Here is a 21,673-nt window from a genome sequence, read left to right as displayed (position 1 = left end):
ATGTCTACCTGTTTCTTCATTAGTTCATGAAGGGGCCTGAGAGGCTGCAGAGAGGCCAGACTGATAAGTGAACAAGGTCTGAAGCACAGCTTGGTCACACACTGTCCATCATGCTGGAAGTGCCAAAGGAGGCAGGACTTGAGACGCAGCAGTGGGGTTCAGTTCATGTCTGACAGTTATGAGCTGTGTGTGTGTGTAGCTAAGCCAGTTCCCCTTCTGCATATCAGCCCACCCAGACGCCCTAGTCATTCTGTGGCTTGTGACCTTCCCTGGCTTTCTTCCTGCTCCATCCTTACTCTTACATTCTCTGTGTCCCTTTGATCTCCCTCCTACACAAGAGGGATACACAAATGCTTTCTATTTATATTTATGGAGAGAAAGGAGGTTAGTTAGCATACATTCTTGGGCTCTAAAAATGCACTCATCAAAGTCAGTTGAACACTATTTGTGAAGTAATAGTTCAGATCCAAATTTAGTGAGAGGTCTTAGAGCTTTATTAGAGCTTAAAATCCCCTACAATAAATACATTTCTCCATTTGAATTCAAGCACCAAACAATTTTTAAATACTCTGAGCTATGGAACAAAAACAAAATCAATACCAACTGCTATTACTTTTATGGGCCCTGCCTGAACCAATGTCAACCAGAATCATTCTCTCTGTAAGAAGCTAACTGAAGCGATATGTCCCGTCCTCCATGCTAGAAGCTCTAAGCACTCATCAAATAGCAGCTATAACAGGGCAAGGCCACACATACTAGCCAGCAGCAGTTGTACTCATCTGCATCCCAGAATAACTTTCGGGGGAAGAATCTGTTGAGTGTGGAGCTCCCACCATGCTGTTGCAGGTCCACTTTATTTCAGGGAGAGAAAGAATGGGAGGCTGGCTAGTTTGGTCATCTTCTCTTTGCTAAAATGTTCACACTAGCCAAACAGCAGGTCCAGCCAGGGGCATCATGAGGATAATTCCAGGCTTTAGGAGCAAATACTGCTAGTCTAGGAATTTGAGCTGAGAGTCAGAACTGGCTTCAGAAAGTGGGTATTACTGTTTGGAGCAAGGAGAACAGATAGAGGGGTTGCCTTTTCCCTTGGAGTCTCACCAAAACTCTTGCTGCTGCTTCCAGTCACCACTGTATGGAGTTAAAAAAAAAAAGCAGCCTGATAGCTAGAATTTTATTTTTCTTTTCACATCTATTAAGGTATACTAGTGTTCTTCTGGTTTGGCAAGTCAATGGAATGATTTGTTGGGAAAACTGAAGTTTTAACAATTTGGTGGTTGTGACTTGCCAAGGAAGATGTTGAAAAATCGGGTTACTAAACAGAATCTCTGCAGGTAGATGTCAGAAAGCCTAGGCTGTAAAGAATATTTTTTCAAAAATAAGATAGCACGTGTTATGGCACTGGATAAGCAAATTTTGTGGTAATTCGAATGGCAAGCTTATGAGGTTGGACCTTCATCTCTTAATGACAGTCAATGTAAATTACTCAGAATCACAAGGATCAGGTGATCTCAGTTTCAGAAACTCATATGTTGCTATTAAATCCTAGCATCAAGGCTACAATTTACTAAAAAGGAAGGAAGGAAGGGAGAGAAGGAGGGAGGGAGGGAGGAAGGAAGGGAAAAAAGATAAAAGAGAAAAAAGACAAGAAAAGGGAATAAAAAACCCAAAACAAAACCAGTTTTGTAGAGAAAGCCTAAGTAGAAGTTCTAACTGGAAATACACAGTTTAGTGGATTTAAGTGATTACTTCTATCTGAAATTACCTTGTTGATTTATGTGTATTTACTTACCATCTGTCTTCCATTGACTAGAATCTAAGCAACGCTAGAGCTCAGGGCCTGTCCTGTATGTCATCATCTCCTCAAGCACTAGAACTGTGGCTCAGTAAACACTCACTGATTGAGCCAGTGATTAGACCACATGGGTGCTGTCTGGGTCTTGAAAGACTTCTGCTGCCCCTCAAAGCATAATGGCCACTGTAGTCCCAGGCCTCCTTGGAAATCCTTACACATTCTGAAATGATGGGGCTCAGTGCCGATCCAGAAGCGACAAAATGGAGGATCTCTGTTTTCTTGTGCAGCTGGCTCAGTTGGATGCCATTGAGGACAGCTGCAGCCAGCACCCCAGGAAGTTGTAGTATTTTTTTTTTTTTTTGATTGTGTGCATACATGGCTCCAAGGCTGGTGACAGCACATTTAGTTTCAAAATGAACAATTTAACAAGTAAAAAATGAACTTAAGGGAAAATAATGTATCAAAACTCTGAAAGCTCCAGGAAACCTCTTTTTTCTTCTGATGGAGAAAGGACCTCTGTTTTCAAATGATGGCTAAGTAGTTTGACAGTGTCCAGTCTGCTGGGTGAACAGGTGTTCAAACCCCAAAGGACTTGGTCATAGTGTATTGGTATAAGTCATTCTGGATTTTTGAAGGAAGCCATTGATTTCCTCCCTGAGGGGGCCTGCTTGATATGTGACACCAAAAGCACACAAACAACCTCAGCAGTATCTGCTGTGGACCCCCTTCCACACTGCTCTCTGTTCTTTGAGCAAGGAGAGAAAGTAGGGACCGCCAAACTGGAGATGTAAAAAGCCAGTGTGCATCACTGTCCCCCACTGAGCGGACTAGCTCAACAGTTGGGGATATTCAGTGGGAAGATGCTGTGGGTGGTTTGGCCAGGAATGCTCAGATCTCACAGAATTTAAGCCTAGGACTGGGACTCAGTAAAGTCAGCCCCAACCCTGGCCAAATCAGGGCCTGACAGACTTGATTATTCGTAAGGATCCTTTTGCCTCTAAATCACAAGTGGGGTTTGTCTAGGTGGAGCTGGCAGGGTATGGAGGCTGGAACTGGGGGGAAGAAGAGGCTGAGAGATGAACATATCACTTAGGAAAAAGCAATAGATTTTCCATCCCAACTTGGTTGACAGCACTGAGGCTTTCTCTCAGGAAGGCTCCCCTGGACTTTCAATGCAGCCCTTGAGCCTTTACAGGTAGTATAAGCAAAACCAAGCCATCCAAGGGCTCTGACAAATACATTTCCAAAAAAGAAAGCAAACGTTTTACTGGGAACACTCATGCACTTTGTCTCCCTGGCTCATATAAGAACCCACATGGATGTTCTCTCAATCTTTCCTCCTTGTAGAAACAGAATGGACTGGCCTAAAAGACAAAATAGAGTCCAAGGGAAGAAGGGGCTGGATGATAAATCTGGGCCTCATGGGTAGCCCCACCAACATGGAAAGATGAGCCCTGTGCTGCTTTGTGCTGTAGAAGGTCACAGCACCATAGTGTAGTGGTATTAGAAAGGACCTTAAAATCTATTCAGTCCCATACTACTTCAATACCTGCCACAGTCAGGGCATGTATAAATGTAACTCAGAATAGAGTCTCAGTTTCTAAAAGCAGACATTATCTTGTTTTTTACTCACAGACAACCTCCTCAGTCACCAGCATCAGCACTTTCTATGAAAGATTCTAAAACAAAAGATTCATGGATACCCCATACATGTAGACTTCTAAACCAAACACAAAAGCTGTCTGACAATCTAGGATGGCCTCTTCATTTAGTCGTGAGATGTGTTTTACAAATTTCCACCCTGAGTAGGCCCTTTGCATTGTTTTTCTCTGCTGATTTTTGTCCCACAGAGATTAAGGACACACATTTCAGAACAAGACTGCCTTGCCCCAAACCCCAAGTCTCTCCATCTCCCTCTCTGGACTCTATTGTCTCATCTGTAAAATGACCAAAACAGTGGTTATGTCATCAGATTTATATAAGGATTAAGTGAATTAATACATAGAATTTTGTGATAACTCAACTGAAATCCTAATACAGATTAGCTATTAATACCAAAACTATTTAATTTAAAATAAAAATAGATAGTAGCTGGAAGCAGGAGAATGTTGTATTTGTAAAGAAAAACAAAAAGAGGAAAAAAGCAAAGATGCTATGGGAAGCCTGGGACCCATGTTCTTAGAAATTACATGTTGCAGTGATCAAAGACAGAGCAAAAGCGTGGAAAAAAAAAAATTCTACTGAATAATGACCAAGATCTTAAAGTGAGGAAGGCCGGGGGGTCTAATCTTGTCTAACAGCTGAACCTAGCCCTTGAATCTCCCAGCTGCTGGCAACTGTATCAAGTACCCTAATTCTAATTTTCCATGCCCCAATTGCAGCCATGGTTTGATCTTGGGGAAAAAAACTGCAAGCAAAGCAAACTGAGACTATTTTCTTTCCCATCTCCAAGGGAATGGCAGCACATGTATCCACTACAGGAAAAAAATGAGTTCACTCCCTGCTGTGTGAAAATAAGCAGTCCCTTGGTTGAGTCAGGGGAGGGAGAGCCTCGGGCCAACCTCTACTCCATCTTACTTTGCCTGTAAAAGCCAGACATTTGGTACATTGGCTCCCCTGTTACTCCAAATGGTCTGCACACTATCTGGAAAGATTAATGATGTTTGTTTCTTCTCACTTGGAGATTCAGACTGTGGTCCAGTCTTAAGGTTTCCATTTAAAAGCAGAGTGATATTTCCCCCGCCAGAAAGAGCAGCTGGATCAGGAGGACATAAACGTCTTATTTCACATAAATAAAGGGAGATTGGCCAGAATAAAAAAAAGTGGGTCAGGAAAGTGTTTTGTGTTCTTGCATCTCAGCCACATGAGGAAGACTGAGGAAGACCCAGAAACTTTGGGGCCACATGAGCCACGGCCACAGCCACATCAGCAAATGCAGGAAGCGCCTGGAAGACCAAGGTAATGCTGGTGGCTTGCATATCACAGGATCAACTTTGACAAATATCACTCAGGTTACTTTGGGAAAGTCAGTATGAGGCACAGCCACTTAAAGAGGAACCAGAGCTTCTGCTCCACTGTCAACCGTGATAAACTGTAGACCTTCATCAGAGAGCAGACACGGGTAAATGCTGCCCAAAACAACACTGGTGTTGCTCCTATCATTGCAACTGGGATACTAATAAGTTTTGGGAAAGGGAAAGCATCCAGTCATTGTGAAGGCCAAATTCTTCAGTAGAAGTGCTGAGGAGAGGGTTAAAGGTGCTGGGGAGCCTGTGTCCTGGTAGCTTGTAGCCACATAGAGGGAAGTTCATTAAATGCTCACAAGTGCTCTTGTTTAAAAAAAAAAAGTGTTTCGTTATTTAAAAAAATAACAAAAAAAAATTGCCTTGGTTGCCTCCCCTGTCTCTTTATTTTAAAATTGCAAACTGGGTCCCTATTGCCTGATGAAATAGCAAGTAGAGATGTGGCTTGTCAAGAACACAGAACCTGAAATAAAGACAGGTTCCCATGGTACTGTAGCCTAGCATGACCTGATAAAATACCTCAGCTTTGTGTGGATCTAGGGTAGGCAGGGGACAGGAGTGGGGAACAGGAGATAATAGGGAATAGGATAGGTCAAGTCATCATAAATGCTGTGGAATTAACTGTTCTTATCTGGCTTCATCTCATGCAAAATTATGACTACCAGTGGTCTATTGAGCTCCTAGATACCAAGTGCGAATTCACAAAGACTACAGTTGACATGAGGGAGTAGTGCTGCCCAGAACTCAGGAATCACTGTATCTGAGGTCCTAGAAGTAGTTAATCAGGGCTTTCACCACAAGTGATACCAACAGTAGTAATCACCCCGTAAGACAGTTGAGCTGTTCAGTGAGGTTGGGGAGGGCTGTTTGTTAATGACAAAAGCAGTCCAGCAATGTGGCCAGTGAGTAACAGATGGCTAATCAAATTTCCAATTAAAAAAGAAAATCTCACAATTTATTTCAGGGACCCTACCAAGTTTCTGGATCTGACACACCATGCTAGACTTTGGAATACATTAGATCATAGGCTGGCTATTCTCTGAAAACAAACTATCCTAGTTTCTCATGACCAATTTGTACTAATTTGTAGAGTCAGGACCCATTCACATTGCTCAGGACAAAAATCTAGTCTTCCGTGACTTATCTCATTTTATAACTCCCATTTCCAATATAAACAAATCCTCTTGGTGTCACCTCCAGAAATATTCCAAATCCAAGAATCACATTATTTTCACTGCCTGGAACTCAACAAATGCCTCATCATAACCTTCCTAACTGGTCTTCCTGCCACCATCTTGTCACCATAGGGTACCCTTCTCCATACAGTAGTTGGACTATATTTTCCAAAGTATAAATGAGATGTTACTTTACAGCTCAGAACTCTTTGATGGCTTCCAATTGCACCCAAATCCCCACCATGATCTGCCCCTGCCGGAGCTCTCTCTCAACCACACTCCCCCTTCACTAGGCCCCACCCAAACTGTCCTTTTTTTCTGGCCCTCAAACATGCCATGGTTTTTCCTGTCTGGACATCACTACTTTTTCCACCTGGAACTTTCTTGCCCAGATAGTCATATGAAGTTGCTGTCATGACTTGGGGTTCCTTGGAGACACCTTCCCTGACTACCCTGGTAGAAGATGCTCCCCACTGTCATTCCCCATCCCACTGCCCAGTGCATTTCCTTCAAGGACTTTTTTGTATCATTATTTGATCATTTACTGGTTTTCATGCTCTTTACCTGTGTTCTAGAACTTTAGAAGGGCAGGAACCTTTCCTACCTTGTTCACCTCTGTGTGCCCTGTGCCTGCACATAACAGGCAGTGAATGAAAATCCACATAACACTGATAATTCTGCTTCATGACTGTGTCTCAGGTTATGTCCAAAGAGGTCCTGCCTTTTCAATCCACATTATCTTTCAGGTACCTGGTGGTAAGTTGTGACATTCATCTGTGCTGCATCCATCTAATTTCTCAGGCACCTGTCAAATATTTTCTGAGCATGTTTATGCCAGGAAATAGGGCACTGTGAATGCTATATCTGGTCCTTTTACCCACCTCCCTCTGCCCATGTCAGGGGCATCATATTAGTTAGGCAGTCACTTATCAAAGATCCACTGAGCACTTACTGTTGCAATTATTCTCTTGCTGCTGTGGATAAGTGGGAAACAGGCAGAAAGGCACTGAGTTCTCTGGGAGCCCACAGCCTAACACCATGATTGTCTCCCAACAGAAAAGAGATTCCCTACACTTCTGTAGCCTCCTCATGCATTTCATTGTTGCTGGGAATGGGAGGGGTCACTGCACACCCCTCTTCCTATTGCCCTTGGCATTGCTGTTTTCTAATTCTAGCTTAAGAGGTTAGCAGACTAGTCTTTTACAGTGTACAAGGGTCCATGGCTGTCTATCTGGTTGGATGGTGAGTTCCCTCTGCTCAGGGAGTAACTCAAATGTTCAACACATTGCTTAGAACCAGAGTCATTTCAGTTGTTGTCATTTTATTCATAGAGTAGAATTTAGAAATGTTTTCTCCCTCCATTAAACTATCAATGATTGCTGAGGTGCCTTCACTGGAAACTCTTTATACATCAATATCACTTCTCCCACCCACTATCTGTGATCTTCACTTTGTTTTTCTTCATAGTTTGACTACCCCTACACATATATCATCTCCCTATCTCACTTTCACGCTATACCAAACTCTACCTCTCTCGCCACCCACCCATCCATTCATCTCTCTACCAATCTATTATATTTATTGGATATTAAATATTCCACAGCCTGACACAAGTATGAAATTTTTTTTACTAGTACCTCTCCAGCAGTGCTGGTACATAATAGGCACTCAGTAAACATTTTTTGAATCACTGAATACACTCACTGCCCAAAGAAGAAATGTAATAAATTCTTTCTTCCAGAACACAATCAATGGATTATTACCCTGGCTTTAAACTCCCAGATGACGATATAAAGAAGCCACCTTTAACTGACATTATTGTGCAAAGGCAGGCTTGTGATTTTAGGAATTACATGGCCTCAGGCCTCAGGCCTCAGGTTCTGGCTATGGCTCAGGCCATGGACACTGATGATAGCTGCTTGGACTAAAAGCATGAAATCTACCTGGTCTGTCCTGTCATAGCTCATGCAGTGACCTGTGAGTGTGGGGGTAAGAGGTGAGACAAGGGTGGACTTTGGTGGACACTCAGCTGAAGGAACAGACAGTAGCAGCCTTCTTTGCCCCGCTGCCTATTCACTTTCATGACTTGATAATATCTATGTTCTCTTTTATTGTGAGAAGATTTCAGTGACATTTTGCCTGGGGTAGGGTTAGAAGACGATGACTGTAATTCTTTACTTGCCCTAGTTTTATATGCAGGCTCTGCCTATGAGTGAAGGGTAAGTGTGTGATGAAGTGGGTCTCTGTGCCAAGGGCTGGGGGTGCCTTGGTTCACCTGGCAGCCTTCATGGAGTTCAGGAGTGGACATGTGGGATCCACGATTCCAGAGTCCACCAGAAGAACATGAGCTCAGCAGACATTCCAGCTGGCAATGAGGGAGGCATTTGATAGTCCACTTTCCCTTTTCACCTGATCATGCTCTTCTGCTTACTCAGTGAGGTGTGTTTATGGTGATGGGAAAATGCTGGGCTGTGAAGGAATGGGGAGGCCAGCCGAAATACAGAGGGAGCTTAATATATAAGGCTTGTGGTCTAATTCCACTCTTAAACTGTGAGAGAGAACTTACCACTTAACATTTCTGTGCTCTGGCCAGACCCCTGCAGCCTAAGCCTCCCAACTTGTGGGTTCTGTGACTGACATGTTACTTAGCCTCTGAGAGCCTGTTTCTTTTTTTTTAAAAAACAGTGTCCTCCTCAGAGGGTTACTGTGAGGGTCAAAGGAGTTAATGTATGTAAAGCTGTGAGAATAGTACCTGGCGAAAAGGCTTCTTATGGAGAAATAAGAAATACAATAAGCATCTGCCAGCCAGACAGGCATTTGTCCTTCATTACATCACCTTTTCACCTCAGACTCATCCACTTGATGGGTTTGGCTGCTGTGTCCACCTGGGCATGATCATGAAAAGAAATTACATTCGTGCCCAAAAGATGGACACTCTTCCTGGGGTGATGCTCAGCTGCAGTGGCTGAAAGGTTCTGGATTCCCTGTGCACCCAAAATCTTCATCAGCACTGACAACAACCTTTCCAAGGATGGAGATGGTGACCTGAAACTCCATCCCCATTGCTCACTTTCAAAGAGCAATGTGAGACTTAGTGACATGGGAGGAATGCTCATCTCCAGCTGTCAGAGACTCTGGCTTTCCTCCTCCCATTTCTGGAATGATGCATCTCAGAGCTCAGTGACTGCCACACCCAGGTCCATGAGGCAAAAGGAAAGTGACCTCTTCATTTTCTTCCACACAATTGATGAGTGCTATTTCTGAGTGCCTCTCTTGCAAACCCAAGAAAACTAATAAAACATTGGCATGATCACTTTAAAGAATTCTTAAAAGCCTTAGTCTTTATTGATTTGGAAAGGGAATGAATTGGACAGAATGTCTCAGGAGAGAAGTCAAGTGTAATGGCATAGGAACTACCTGAAATGGAGTAAGAGGACAAAATCCCCAATTAGAAATTGAGCAAAGATTTGAATGAAAGCTCCACTAAAGATAGCAAGTAGCACTTGAAAAGATTTTCAACATCATGACTAATCACAGAAAAGAAAATTAAAACCAAAATGAAGTGCTACTCATACTCACTAGAATGTCTAAAATTAAAGCAAAACAAAACAAACTGGTAATACCAAGTGCTGGTGATGATGCAGAGCAGCTGAAATCATACATATTGTTGATGGCAATATAAATGGTCCAAAACTTTGAAAAACTGTTGGCATATACAAGTGAAATCATACAGTATTTGTTAATCTCTGTCTGACTTATTTCACTAAGCATAATACCCTCTAGCCCCATCCATGTTGTTGCAAATGGCAGTTTCATTCTTTTTTATGGCTGAGTAACATTCCATCGATTATATATGCACATCTTCTTTATTCATTCATCTGTTGTACAAAAAAATACTCACAGACACAGAGACCAAGCTGATGAATTCCAGAGTGGATGATGGTGTTGGGGGGGTGGATGAAAAAAGTGAAAGGGAATAAGAGGTACAAATTTCCAATTACAAATAAATAAGTCATTGGAATATAATGTACAGCATAGGACAAATAGTCAACAACATCCTAAAAACTTTGCATGGTGATGGTTAGTAGACTCATTATGGTGACCATATCATAAGGTATATAAATGTTGAATCATTACATTGTACACTTGAAACTAATATAATATTGTATGTCAACTATACTTCAATTTAAAAAAAAAACCTTTGGCAGTTTTTTGGAGAACAGGACTGATAAAAAGGCATTGGTCCAATCAAGATAGCATAAAGTATATAAAACAAAGTGGAGTCACTCATATCAACCAAGATGGCTGTCAGTCAGCCACGACACTTTGGTTCAAGAGGGAAACTACCTAAGTCACAGCAGACACATCTGGCAGAGAGACACACCTAAGATATCTGTACATGTGATCAGAATAACCATGTCCCCAGAGCAGGGCCACCCATAGATAGGCTCCTGGGGAAATTCCACACTGGCCATCAGGGGTGCCAAGACATTTATCAAAAACACCCAGAAGGGTGGAGAACACACTTTCAAAGTATAACTGAGGCAGGCTCCAGACCACTGTTGAGACAGCTGAGTGCCCCACATCAGAGTGCTGCTCCATGCCATGCTGATCTCCCTTGGCATCTCTATGCCAGAGGCTCTGCCCTGCTGGACTGAGGAATTTGTATGCACTGCTGCCCACCAGGCTCCTGAGATCCTTGTTTGCAAGATGCTAACAACTCCCTTTCCCACCGTGCTGTGTCCTGGACCTACAGACTGAGACTCTGGGACTTGGGTTCATTATCCCCCATTGATTGCTCTGTGTGTGTATTATATTTCTCTTAGATTGTTAGAATGTGAGTAAGATATTTATGTTGATGTTCTACTTTAAGTGAACCTGCATTCAATAAAAGTTGAGTGAATAGCATAGTTACTGTGTGTGACTCTTTCTATCCCTTGGTGCTGGGCTGCTCAGTAGATAGCTAGCCAGCAGTTGCCCAGCTAACTTATAGGAAAGACTATATCACAAACATATATGTTCATGACAAGTTTCTTATAAACACACTTGCCATATAACTCCGCAATTCTACTCCTGTGTTATTTACCTCAAAGAAATGAAAGCACATGTCCACACAAAGACCTGTGATGGATCTATGTGCATTTTATCATTTGTGTTACCCCAGCCCAGAAAAAAAAGCCATCAACACAGCACATGATACTGCATAGGTTTTATCCTTTAGTCATTTCTCTGCTTCATATAATGATCAGAGATAAAAACTACGTATTTGGGGTGGAATTGATCACATTTTTAGCTCTGGGGAGGAGAAAATGGGTGGGTGCTTAATCAAGCACCCAGATTCTTGGACAAGGCCTTCACCTGCACCTACCCCCGGCCCCTTGATTTTCTTCTCCACAGTCACTCATTCTCTTCCTTGAACCTTCCTTTCTTTCTCTAGGGTGGATGGCAGGCATCCAGAGCCTATTTTTAGGTTTGGCAACTAGTAGTGTGTGGTTTTTGGCCTTGCTTGTCCTCAGTCTCCAGCCCCTTGGGGAAACTGGATGCTTTTCAAAATTGCAACAAAGGTGATGCATTGGGTTTTGTCTGGGGAACAATAAGCCAGGAACCACGGTATATAGGATAAACTGGGTGGTCTGTGGGTCGCCTGCTCTATTTATTAGCCTGACTTCTCCATCTGTTTGGTAGAATGCAAGCCCAGTGGTAGACAATGTCATCTGATTATAAGAGAAGACTTAGCTCACTATTGGTTGGGCTGAGCACATCCACCATCCATCATAAGTCACCGTATTGTGTTTATGTGCCCATTCATTTTTTAAAATTTCTTCCAAGAATTTTATATATTTTATTTTATTATAGGTTTCCCATTATCATTTATCCCCTTTATACTCCCCTTCCCCCACAATCACTACACTGTTGTCCATGTCCATGAGTCCTTTTTCCTTTTTGTTGTATCCTCCCACCCCCTAGCCTTGCAAAGCTGTCAGCCTGCTCTCTCTCTATGAGTCTGTCCCTATTTTGCCTGTTAGTTCAGTTTTTTCAGTAGATTCCACATGTGAGCAAAATCATATGGTATTTGTCTTTCTCTGACTGGCTTAGTTCACTTCATATAATGTTCTCCAGGTTCATCCATGCTGTCACAAAGGGTAAAATTTTCTTTTTTATGGCTGAGTAGTATTCCACTGTGTAAATGTTCCATAGTTGTTTTATCCACTTATCTACTGATGGACATTCACAACTTTATACTCAATTAATATCATACAGATGAAGCAAGCACATACAATTGGCTAAAGATACTTTACTCAATAAATGGTGTTTGGAAAATTGGACAGATATGTGCAGAAAAATGAAACTAGACCACTTTCTTACACCACACACAAGAATAAACTCAAAGTGGATTAAAGACACAAATATTAGACCTGAAACCATAAAATTCCTAAAAGAAAACACAGGCATTAAAATCTCAGATATTGCTCATAGCAATATTTTGTCTAATGTATCTCCTTAGGTTAAGGAAACAAACAAACAAAATAAACAAATGGGACTACATCAAACTAAAAAGGTTCTGCACAGGAAAGGAAAGCATTAAAAAAAAAGACAACTTAGTGAATGAGAAAACGTGTTTGCTGATACATCTGATAAGGTGTTAATATCCAAAATTTATAAAGAAGTTATAAAACTCAACACCAAAACATCAGACAATCCAATTAAAAAACAGTCAAAGGACCTGAATAGACAGTTCTTCAAAGAGAACATACAAAGGGCCAATAGACATATGAAAAATGCTCAATGTCACTAATCATCAGAGAAATGCAAACTAAAACCACAATGAGATATCACCCCACACCTGTCAGAATGGCCATCATCAATAAGTCAAGAAACAAGTGCCGGCAAGGATGTGGAGAAAGGAAAACCCCTTTGCACTGTTGGTTGCAATGCAGACTGGTGCAGCCACTGTGGAAAGCAGTATGGAGATACCTCAAAAAGTAAAAAATGTAACTGTCCTATGACCCAGCAATTCCACTTCTAGGAATTTATCTGAAGAAACCCAAAACACTAATTCAAAAGAACAGAAGCACTTCTAAATTCATTGAAGCATTATTTACAATCACCAAGATATGGAAGCAGCCCAAGTGTCCATTCTTCGCATTGCTTCAGCTGCTACACTCAACACCTCTAAAGAACACATAAAAGCTATGAATAATCTTAATGATGCAATAACATATGGAGATTTTTAAATCATAGGTTCTCCATGTGTAAAGAGAGTGGATTTTATAGTCAGCAGATGTGAGCTCAAATCCAGGCTTAACCACCTCATGGTGGCCTCCCTGTTCCCCAGATACCCATTTTCTTGCCTGTAAATGATAATAATACTATCTTAAAACACAGTGGACATAGTTCTACAAATATTTATAAATCATCTAGTGTGGTGCCTGTACACTGGAGATTAATAAATGGTAGCTGTTGTTATTTTTTAATATATAATTTCTATTTGGTTTTTCTTTTTTCTCCTCATATTACCCATCCCTTCATTTAGTCGTCTCCTCTTTTCCTATTTAAGATAAATGTTTTAAATTCTTTTCTGCTAATTCTTGTATCTGGATCACCTGTGGTTTTCTTCTGTGGGTGTTTTTCCTTGGTTATGAGCTGTATTCCTGTCTCTTCACAGGATCTATTGCTTATTATTGCATCCTGGAAATTATGTACAAAAGAAGAGTGTAAGTTGAAGAATGTGGGGAACTGTTCCAAGCGTGGGAAATGTGGCTCAGCCCCCACTTGGAAAAGCCAGTGGGGAGCGAGGTTGGTGGGCAGGACACACGTCCATGGATAGGTTCTCCCGTGGGAAATCAGGCCTGCATTGTACATAGGCTGCTATGAGACTTCCTCTTGCTAAAACTCCCTCACCCTGAATTGAAGCAGCAAATGTTTACTGAGTATCTTTGACTTCCTAAAGTCTGTGCTAAACCACCCAAGTATGGAGTGTGATCAGTTTCCCCCTTGAGCTGTAACATCCTTCTCTTTAAAGTAATTAGCAGTATTCTGTCCTTTGTTGTCCTTAAAAGGTAATCACCTGTGGTGAACCTGTGCATAGTAAATGAGGACCATCCTCCATGTAATGTGCCCAGAAAAACAATAAAAGCCTGTCCAGGCGGGGATTCTCTCTCTCTTGGGCTCCCTCTAGCCCTCTCACCCTCTCTCACTTAGAGAGTGGCAATGCCATCCCTTTTTCTCCACAGGATTTCTGTAGTCCGTGTATATTTGTATATTGCAGCCACAACAACGGATCCTGCGGGCCGGGATCTGCATCAGAAGCATAATATTATTTCTTTCCTCTGGAAATTTCAAGTTCTTCTCTCTTCAGTTGGCTAAAGTGAGGATGTAATCATTCCGATTTCAGCAAGGGTTCATGTGAATGGAATGGGTTGCAGCTCTAGCCAGCCCAACCCCCGACCCCCGGCTTCCTAAGGAAAAGCAAGTCTCCCAGTTTTTACCAGATTTTGACTGGGGATTCCATGTAACCCCTTTGGATTCTTCAATTTTAGGTATTAGGGGAATGTGGGAGATGGGGCAGATGGAATGATTTCTTTCTACTTATCAGTCCTGCCTTCACTTCATTATTCTCAGCAAATTTGGAGAGGGTAGAGAGGACTGCAATAATGAGCAAACTTTTATTGTAAGTGATAGTCTTTCAAACTCCAATAAATCCTACCATCTCTGCTACTGCTGGTAGTTCAGTTGGCTTTGTATCCACCCAATAAAATTCTGGGTCTTGAGCAGCTTTCTGCTTTCTCTGCATCCAGAACTGCCAGGTCTCACAGCTCACTTACAAAGGGCTCCTCTCTCTGGAATGCAGTTCATCATACTTCTCTTGTCTCCATTGTTCTTTGATAGTTCCATATATAAGAATGATATTTATGCTATCCAGATTTTTGTGGTGCTCCTATGAAAGCTAAGGTCTTCTGTGTCCTAACTGAAAGCAGAAAGTGCCTAGAATGGTAGCTGTTATTTTTAACATTAGAGAACATCACCTAAATGCAAAATATCCTGGTCCTGAATGCTTAATAGTCAACCTGGTAATAATGTTTGTGTCTCATCCAAGGGAGTTGGAGAGAGACCCACCAAGTGGCTTATTTTTAAAGACTTAGTCTTGAGCTTGTAGCCAATGCTTATGGGCCCCATTCATATCTCCTCACCTTTTACTCTTTCAGGTCCTTTCAACTACAGCCCCTTTACGTCTTTGCTTGGGGGTTTTCTCTGGCTCTCAAAGTTCACTCTGCCTGTGCTTAACAAGGTGGAATGTCAGGGAATTAATGTTTCTCAGAAACAGTCCTTATCCAATGATTAGTGGAGGTTGGTGGATAAATGCCCCAGATCCCTTCCTCTTGAATGAGATAACTTAGAGGCCCATGTTCTACACCATCTTCCAGATTTTTTAGAAGTATATCTCAGATTCCTACAGTGATAACTTGCTTGTTAGTACACTTTTCTTGGCTACTTTCTCTTCTCTGTCTCAGTTCCCCACTTCCCAGCTGGCATGTCCTGGGATCACCTTTTAGACAAACTACTTGACTTGGAAATGTTGCATAGATTCTCCTTCTAGGGTAACCCAACTGAAGGGAGGTTCAATTCAGATGTGCAAGCAGGTTTGTGTAAAGGTGCCAGCATGAACAGAAAGGCAAACCCAGCCAAGATTAGATGACCTTGCCAATAAACATCAGACACATTTGGAGGATGCCAGGAGGGCTGATGTTGAGGCTCTTTATTATAAACTGGAGCCACCTGCCAGCCTGTAATAACTGGAATATGAAAGTCCTCATCTGGATTGCAGTGAAACTGTTTACTCTCTATTTGTGGTTATGTCTTTAAAGCTTAACATGCTCTGAATGGTGGATTTAAATTCATAAGTACATTGTTATACAAAATTGAAATAAATTGGTGTTCTTTCTTTGTTGTTATTATTTTTTGTTTTTAAATAAAAAAAACTTGTAGGGTCACAGCTCTATAAATGTCTTGTGGGATGCCAAGAACCACTCTATAAACCACTTTCTAAGAAGCAATTTCCTTCTTGTCCCATAAAACTCCCCAAAGCACCTTAGGCGAACACTGAAGCACTGGGTATGTTTGCAAACTGCAAATACAGCAGACATTTAATTACATCAAATTCATCAAAACCCTAATTGAGACAGGAACTCAAACATTATGGCTTAATTACTTTAATTTCAGATGGGTAACAGACTTGGTCATGTGCAGCTCTTCATGCTGGAATACATTAGTAGAGGCCCACTGGCACTTGCTGGTAATTCTCACAGCCAAATCAAAGTACAGAGCACATAAGTAACAATGCTAAGTGAGACTGTGATTGGATTTATTAATCAGTTCAATTGCCAATAACCATCATATGCTGGAATGTGCTGCTGCAAAGGCTCCACTGCCTGGGAGGGATGCTCAATATGCCAGGCACCATTCATTTCTTACTGAGTTTTCTTTCCCTCCCCCTGACCAGACTGCACAGAGGCAAGGACCAGTCCTCTGAGATGGTTCTTCTAATCAACATCTCCTCGTTTGGATTTTCATTTAGAAGGCCTTCTCCCTGACCTTCCCTTCTCTTGTCATAGGACATCAGGCTGCTGTTCAACAAGTTAGTTAGTTCTAAGTTCCTCCACTGGTTGGTTAAATTATTGAAGTGACCTAGGGTGGAATGTGGAGGCAAGAGACCCAAGGATTGCTATTCTGAGAGCTGATAATGGTGTCTAACTTTTGTTAAGCATTTACTCTATTGGGCCAAGTGTTGTTTAATGACCATGTTGTTTCATCCCTATGGTGATGCTAGGAAGTAGGTGCACTTAAAACCACTCTCTAGATGAGAAAACCAAGGTTTAAAGAGGTGAGACAACTTATCCAAGGCTGCACAGCCAGTAATGGCAGTCAGGATTCAAACCCAGGCCAGTCTGATTCCCAAAATATCATTCTGCTCCCTTTACAAAGACTTTGGTGATTTTACACAGTGCCGTGTGGATTTGGAACTCTCCAAGTGAGCACAGGACAAGGAAAGACAGAAGGAATGCTTGGCACCCAGAATCACGTGGGCTACTTCTAACATCATTGTGGCTGCTACTTCTCTCCATGATTGTTGCAGGGCTATGAGATGAGCTTGGCAAAGACCTTTCAGAGGGGTAAAGTGACTGATACCAGCATTTTCTAAAGTTCAGGAAGCAATTTTACTTTTAAGCAGGTGTTCTAGCAATGCCAGTGATTTACTGCATTGCTAATAAATTATGAAACACAAATGCATTCAAGCCAATTCTATGTAATTAATTGTATGGCATTTCCTATACATGTCCCAGTTATTTGTTTCATTTCCTTACATCATTTCTCCCTCTTTGGGTTTGCCTTTGCACCAGGTTTCAGGTACAAATGACTAACGAACTAATGACAACATTAATAAAAGCCAGGCTAATAATCATACTGTTAATGGTGATTGCTAATTAAGAGAGTGCTAATAGCAACAGGCTCTTTCGCAGGGTGCGACTGTTCATCTCTGACTCAAACAAGAGCCAGTGAAGTACAAATGGAAGTGAAGGCAAAGACAGACTTTTTTTGTACTAACTACATTTATAGGAGATCTAAAAAACACCATATTGTAGGTCCACAAAATCTAAGACAAGAGATAATTAACAAAGTATGAAGAAAAAAAATGTTCAGTCCAGCAAGTTGGGCATAACTCAATAACCACATGTGGACACAGCTGTCCATTTTCTGAAGTAACTGTCCACCTGTGGGCACTGGAGCTGACTCCTGATGAGATCAAGGTGTCCCTCTGCCTGTCACCTAGAAGTAACAAACTCACCAGGCTACCCAGACAAATAAAGTGGCATGATGAAGATGGAAGTAAAAACCAGGCAGTGGAGAACATCAATGATGTGGAAGAGTGCATCCTGCTTTAGACACACTCGTGTCTGCATTTGAGAGACTGGCAGTATTTGGTGCCCTGGCCAGCTGGCTGAATGGTGCAGGGGCCTGGAAAAGGGTGTGGGAGAAAATACCAGGCAGCTGCTTCTATCAGTACTCTGTATCTCCATAGTGAGGGAGCTGGCTAATACTACCAGATACCTCAAAACCGCAAGTGGAGCACCCTCTACGGCTTTCTAGAAGCCACTTCTTCTAGAAGATACTCAGAGTACTGGGTGATAGGGAAGAGAGTTCAAGACCATGTTGCTTCTAAATGAAATTCCTACAAAGAAACTAGGACTTGAGAGCTGGCAGGATGGCTACAAAGCCCTGTTTACCACTACCATGCTATGGATACCAGAAAGCTTTGGTGACTTTGGGGTGTCTTACCAAGACTTTCCAAAACATACACCAGAGTTCCTAAAGGACAAAGACCCTGTGCTACCCCCAGTAGTGGAATAGATAAAATGCAAGCATGAAGCCCCTCAACCCCAAAAGTAAGCTACAGTGAACATGTAAGTAAAATGCTTGATGGCTATAGACAAAGAAAGATGGGGTCCTAAACTGTGATGAATATAAATTGTTCTTAGCAGAGAAAAAAGCTGTGTCATTTCTGGCCTCCCCTTCTTATTTACTTTATTTCTATTGAGGCAAAATTATACCTAAAATTATTTTAGATCTTCCAATTCAGATCAATAATATCAAAATGAGTGTAACACCTTCAGATTTGTGGCCCACATCTTCAGTCTGATTAATTATTTATGTGAACCTGGGCACTCTATATCCTATCAACACACAGACCAAATGATGGTACCTGGGAATTTTCAGGACCAGCCTCTTGGGGTGTGAGACCCCATGTCATCACTGCCTAAGACCACTGACCCCCATGCTGCTTGTGCTTCTGCCAGACTGGCCTCTGCCTCACCTCCATGCTGCCCCTCCCTAGACACCATCTTCTGATGTCACTCTTACCTGCCCAGCGAAGAGCCCGCAAACTCCGATGATGCACAGGATATTAAACACTGCAGAGCCCACAATGGTCCCAACTCCCACGTCACCCTTGGTGATGAAGACACCTGAAACACAGACCGAACATCAGCCTGACTGTTGTGACCAGTTGTATTCCAAGGTGTGTGCAAAGGAGATTTCTTAAGTGTTAGACTGTTTATAGAGAATCTATGGGAAACAGTTGAGGATTAGAGAGAGCTTTCTAATCTGCATTGGAGACACTGTACCATAGTAGCATTGGCATTTGGTCTGGGATATGTCCATGCAAAGTAAAAACATTACTTCAATAAAATAATAATTAAAAACAACCACAGAGTCTTTGTCCTTTAGAGAGGTCAGGGATGAGACATCCTTAGGTCATCACCTACCTATGACAGATGTGAACAGTTCTGGGGCCGAACTGCCCGCTGCCATGAACGTGGCCCCAGCTACATCTTCACTGAGGTGCAGGCGCTACGAAAAAGCAAGGGCAAAGCACAAGTGAATGGAATTCTTCCTGGGGACCTTGTGACTCCCAGGTCTCAAGCTTGGTCCTTCCTCCACCTCCTCCCAGAGCTCAGCTACTCCTGACTAACCTTTCTGTCTGGGCCACAGATCTTCTCATTGTCCTCCTTGAGGGGCAGGATCAGGGAGAGAGCTGCATGATCTAAGGGTCCCAAATCCCAATGTCCCCAGGGGCTATGCAGGGAATAGGGAGGAGTGGTTAAGTCAGCACCACTGAGTTTCCACTGAGTTGCCAAATATCTTTATTTTTAAATTAAATTTTTTGGGGTGACATTGGTTAATAACATTATACAAGTTTTAGGTGTCTATATTTATAACATCTATATACTCTACTGTGTGCCTACCACCTGAAATCTAGTTTCCTTCCATCCAAGTATCCTTACTTTTTAAGATATGCCAAAAATCCACATTTTTTAAGGCAAAATATCCTGATTTTTTTCAATACCATGCTGATCTCAGGCTAAATTAGGCTCATGGTAACTAGCTTTTGAGCCTTAATTGTATGAGGCTATGGAGGTTTTTGGGACTGGTGCCTCGATGCAATCTTGAAAGCCTAGAGTAGGAAGAGTGAGGGGTGAGTGGAAAGTAACGAGGCACCAGCCTGCCAAGATACTCTATATGACAAACTCTCCAGGTCACCCTATTTGTTAGTCCAGAGGTGACAAGAAGACAAGAAAAGTACACATTAGAAGATGGTTAGCGTGTTTAGCTTTTTGCTTTCAATCATGACTCAGAAAGTGAGCTGCTGGCAGTCAGTAAATAGCCAGTTCCTCCTGGCATCTCAGCTAAGAGAAGCTCCTCTCAAAGGGCACTCTTCCCTCTGGCACCAGCTGCTGCACTTCCTTGCTCAGCCATGGAGGGGCAGTATGGCCTTGGCATAGGCTACTGGCTTCCCCCCGCCCCCCCCCCCCCCCCCCCCCCCGACCAGCTAAGGTCTGGTGCAGGAGCCCTAAGGGAGCATTTTGATCTGGAATCCCCACTCTTGAGTGGGGTTCCTCACTCTTGACCAAACAGATAAACTTCACGTGGAATTCTGAGGAGACGCTAAGAGGGAAGTGCTAATACCTCAAGTTGAAAGGTGTGGTTGCAAGGGAATACTGGCATCCTGTCTCACCAGGAGGAGAGAGTCTGTGGGAAGGTCACTCAAGGCAGAGCTCACACTCTTTGGGTGGTTTGACAAGACTTGCCCAGGGCTGTGAACCTTGTATTGCCGTGTCTTCTCCAGCTCAGGCTCCCCATTAGTTCTGGAGTCCACACCTTGGGATCATCTTCAATTTTCTCTCTGTCACCCACTCACTTGGCTTCTTCCTCTATATCTCCTTATATCCCCACCCATACTTTCATTCTTAATTCACTTCTGCCCTGGCAACATCTCACCAGATGCTTAGAATCACCATTGAGGGGTCTTCCTGCCTCTAGCTTCCTTCCATCTACCAGAACATAGTTGTCTAAAGCCTTCCTAGCTCCCTCCTGGGCACTGAACAACTCTTCACACCCCAGGGTGGCATTCTCCAGGCTTCTCACATGCCAATTCCAGCCCTGGTTTCCCTGATTGGATCTATGTCTCAGACTCTTCTCTGCTCAAAAATATCATTCCTTGAAATGTGTTGCCACTGACACCCTCCCTCCAATCCAGCCCTGCATGAGCCTTTCCCTGATCCCCTCACTGAATGACTTCTCTTCCCCTTTCTCTCTCTGCACTTTCCAATGTCCCTGTACTTCATCCGGCCCCCTATGTGTATCACTTGGGAGCTGCTCTGCACCCTACAGCCCTTAGCAGGGACCAAGATACATTTCATCTTGTTTCCTTTGGATGTGCTTGAAGGTTCCATGGATTTCCTCAATTGAATAGCATGCCTTCTGACAATTGTATTGGGTTGGCCAAAAAGTCTGTTATATTTTTTTCTGTGAAATAAAAGACACGTTGTTCATTTCCACCATTTATTATTGGTTTGGATATTTTGAGTATGTCATCTATCTCCCACTGTTGGCTTCTAGTGGGTAGAGGCCAGAGGTGCAGCCAAACATCTTCCAATGCATAAGGCAGTCCCACAGCAAAGAATTATCTGGCCTAAATGTCAACAGTACCAGGAAACTTTGCAAACCACTTTTGACATGTTTGATCAGCCACAGAACTGTCTCCATGCACTGCACGAATCATTTTTTTTTGCATTTCAGTTGCGTTTTTACCTTTCTTAAAATAATAAAGCATAATATGCTGAAAT

General features: G+C 42.5%; 1 protein-coding gene across 2 annotated transcripts in view; it reads right to left on the bottom strand.

Moving 5' to 3' along the window:
* The window catches only part of SLC24A3 (solute carrier family 24 member 3), a 543,873-nt gene that overhangs the window by 144,569 nt on the left and 377,631 nt on the right, over positions 1-21,673 (bottom strand). For both annotated transcript variants that reach the window (XM_053926044.2, XM_024559437.4), the window contains exons 5-6: positions 19,313-19,397; positions 18,909-19,012 (exon numbers count right to left, since the gene is read on the bottom strand). In XM_053926044.2, the coding sequence (XP_053782019.1) occupies positions 18,909-19,012; positions 19,313-19,397 (189 nt within the window). The remainder of the gene's footprint in view (positions 1-18,908; positions 19,013-19,312; positions 19,398-21,673) is intronic.

The sequence above is a fragment of the Desmodus rotundus genome, chromosome 6 (assembly GCF_022682495.2).
Source record: "Desmodus rotundus isolate HL8 chromosome 6, HLdesRot8A.1, whole genome shotgun sequence".
Classification (NCBI taxonomy): Eukaryota; Metazoa; Chordata; class Mammalia; order Chiroptera; family Phyllostomidae; genus Desmodus; species Desmodus rotundus.
This window is presented reverse-complemented; position numbering and strand designations above follow the sequence as displayed.